The following is a 3,073-nucleotide window of genomic DNA, read 5'->3' as shown; positions in this document are numbered from 1 at the left end:
AGGGGAAGGGAAGTATAGGGAGCAAGGGAGAGAAAGAGATGATTTCCCAAATTAGGAGAATTGGTCGACGTACCCTAAAAGACTGATCTTTTCCTGGTAATCTGAGTAAGGTGAATAGATACTACTTGGTGACAAGACCAGTTTTATTGTCTCCTATTGGCAAATAGGAAAAAAGATCGACAGTATCGAGTAAAGGGAATGTAGGGGGCGGGCTGCACGTTAATGGGAGGGGTAACCAAAGGCTGGAGCTCATTGATGACGCGGTCCTCACGTGACCAGCAGTCGACGTGTGCAGAAGTCCTTATAGTCTAGGCCCGCTTCCTCAGTAGCAGCTCAGTCCTGCTATAGAAGAGTGGCCCTGCTACTTCCAGGTACTTTAATAGTGGGCGCTGGCTCCAGAGACAGGGTGGAGGGAACAGAGAACAGATAGCACGCCCATCCCGCACTATTTCCCTTATCCTAGGGTCCTGCTAAACTATTTTGTGCGAGAGGTTTGGGGTTGTTTGGCGAGGGATGGGGCAGACTGGAAGGGGGCTAGCTAACCGAGTCGAGCAGAGAGAAAGAAAAGAGAGGGGAAAAGACGAAATGCAAGAGACAGAAGAAACAATAACACCGTGGGGAAAACTTGTCTGATTCTTTGCCCTCTTGCTGAAAACCAGGGTAGAGATGAAGGCGGGGTTGCCACAAAAGGAGGGAGAAGAGGGGGACGTGGAAAAACTTTGTGCCGTTCGTTAGCGAGACCTTTTGATTTACGCACTGGTGTGTTCACCAAGCACTCCTGTCTTTCTTTAGGACTCTTGCTTTTTGGGGGGTCGCGACAAAATCGAGGTGCAAGAAGAGAGGAAAATCTCCAGATACCTACAGGTCAGTGCAAGGGTGCGATCGCTTGAGGTCCCTTTGGGTGGGGGGTAGGAGGAGTGTGGAAGACACCAAAGCACGCATCCCAGGGGCGCCACAGCTGCATCCCATCCGGATTAAGCACAGAAGGCCCCTGCGGATCCTGCTGCGGAAATGGGATGAAGGAAAGAAAGGGAGAGACTAAAGATATTTAAAAGAGAGGAGACCGCTGACCGGACGGTTGGTGGTGGGAGGCTGAGGATGGGATGACTTGAAAAAGCCCGAAAGGGCGGGAGTGTTAAAGCCATGTGGTGAGGGAAGAGTTAATTGCTTCCACGCCGCTCCCATTTCAGTGCTAGGAGAGGTTTGTTGCAGGGCCTGCTGGGAAAATGGTGGGCTGGAGCCGGGACAGGAGAAGATGGAGTTGGAGAGCAAGGGGGGTGGGGTGGAGGAAGGGGTGGAGTCAGGAGCTCAGAGCCTGAGTTGTCTAGTTAGAAAACTTTGGCAATTAAGAGACCTGAATCAGAAAAGTCAGTTGCTATGGGAACACAAAGGCTCGTCCATCTGCCTGACACCTAGTCGGTTCTGTTTTCTTGTTTTTTTTTCTTCTAGGATTTTTTCATTAAGAAAACAATAAACATGCAAAAGTCTTGTGACAAGAACGAAGGGACACCCCAGAACACACCAAAAGCAGATGAAGGCCATCCTTCGGAAGATCCGCCACAGCAGGCAGGAGAAAATCCTCCGGCTTCTGGAGAGAATGTGAGGGAGGAAACTGATGGAAACCTTAGAGGAGAGCCTGCTGAGCCCAGCCCAGAGCCTAAAGAGGACACTCCCGCGAGGCATCTGAACCCTGAAGAAGTGATCAGAGGAGTTGATGAGTTGGAAAGGCTTAGGGAAGAGATAAGAAGAGTAAGAAACAAGTTTGTGCTGATGCATTGGAAGCAAAGACATTCCCGAAGCCGTCCTTACCCTGTGTGCTTCAGGCCTTGAAATCATTTTTTTTCCCTCTCATTGAAATGTGGCTGCTGCTTTCTTTCTCTTAGCATTTTCTGATGTATCTTTGAACTTCATTTTACCTTTAATAATAATTACCTGGCGTTATTTTCTTTTAGGTAGTTTAGTTGTTACCAGCATCTCATTGGATTTTGGATTTTTGACCCATTTTCTACGTTTATCTTTCAGTTGGAAAGTTTCACACTTATGCATGGAAATATACATTTAAACAGATTGAAAAGCAGCATATTTAGGATCAGCTCACATATATAGGGAAATTCCTAATTATGTGTGTACATGTATAATTATACGTATCAAAAACATAACAGTGCTTATTTTTGGTGTGGTGTGTTTTAATTTTGCCTTTTGCTTATGTTGATTTTTTAATGAATATGTGTCTCACAAAGAACTGCACATTTTTTAACAAATGGGAGTTAGTTAAAATTAATTTGTAACCAGCTTGTAGAGGCAATAAAGGCACTAAACTCTTGATGAACTATTAAAAAGAAATGTAAACCTGGAATTACCTCTGGATTGCTAAGCCAGAGGAATAAAACTGGCAATCATTATAGACACACTTGGTTAAGACTTGGTCTTTTCATGGGGAAAATACTCTCAGGGATTGTGGAACATAGTATGCCATCATATTTGAGAGAGGACATTGCCTCACTCAACCTGTGCTCAAATGCAAGACTGGTAGGCAGAGGTGGGGGCTGGGCTTCCATGCCATTCTTAAGTTGTTGAGTCCCTGCCCTTTCTTCACTGGGACCTGACATGCCTATGGACTAGGGCCACGTCTGGATCCTGCCACTGGGGTCTTAAATATAAAGACTCCACTGGGTTTCCTGGAATTTCGGTTGAACCTCCACCGCCAGGGTGGTGCCACTATACCTGGCATTTTGTTTGGTTTGAAGCAGTGTCTTATTCTGTAGGCCAGGCTAGCCTAAAATTTATGGCAATCCTTCAGCTTCTGAAATGCTGAGATAGTAACTCCTGTTCCAGGGGATCTGATGCCCTTTTTTGGTCTCTACACAAGATAGGGTGCACATGTGTTTATTCATGCAGGGTCATACAGACTGCTCAAAAAACGGCAGCTCTAGCTTAATGGGGATTCTTGCAGAATCCTTAGCAAAAACCCTTTTATTTTTATTTTTAAACAACAGGGCATTTTCTCCATAAGAGTTCCAACCAGATAATAAGCCTATTTGAAAGTAGACCAAGGTATCCATTTGAATGAAAA

The 3,073-nt window shown here is 45.6% G+C and overlaps 1 protein-coding gene across 1 annotated transcript; it reads left to right on the top strand.

The window, feature by feature from the left end:
• Positions 1–315: 315 nt before the first annotated feature.
• Positions 316–2,384, top strand: TCEAL8 (transcription elongation factor A like 8). Its single transcript, XM_080910398.1, has 3 exons — positions 316–371; positions 793–864; positions 1,450–2,384. Exon 3 carries the CDS (start codon positions 1,477–1,479, stop codon positions 1,828–1,830), a length of 354 nt encoding a protein of 117 aa, XP_080766524.1. The 5' UTR covers positions 316–371; positions 793–864; positions 1,450–1,476; the 3' UTR covers positions 1,831–2,384.
• The last annotated feature ends 689 nt before the right edge of the window (positions 2,385–3,073 follow it).

This window comes from Micromys minutus, assembly GCF_963924665.1.
Source record: "Micromys minutus genome assembly, chromosome: X".
NCBI lineage: Eukaryota > Metazoa > Chordata > Mammalia > Rodentia > Muridae > Micromys > Micromys minutus.
This window is presented reverse-complemented; position numbering and strand designations above follow the sequence as displayed.

Coding starts and splice junctions, on each gene's coding strand:
- TCEAL8 (XM_080910398.1), top strand. CDS start 1,477: ATGCAAAAGTCTTGTGACAAGAACGAAGGGACACCCCAGAACACACCA.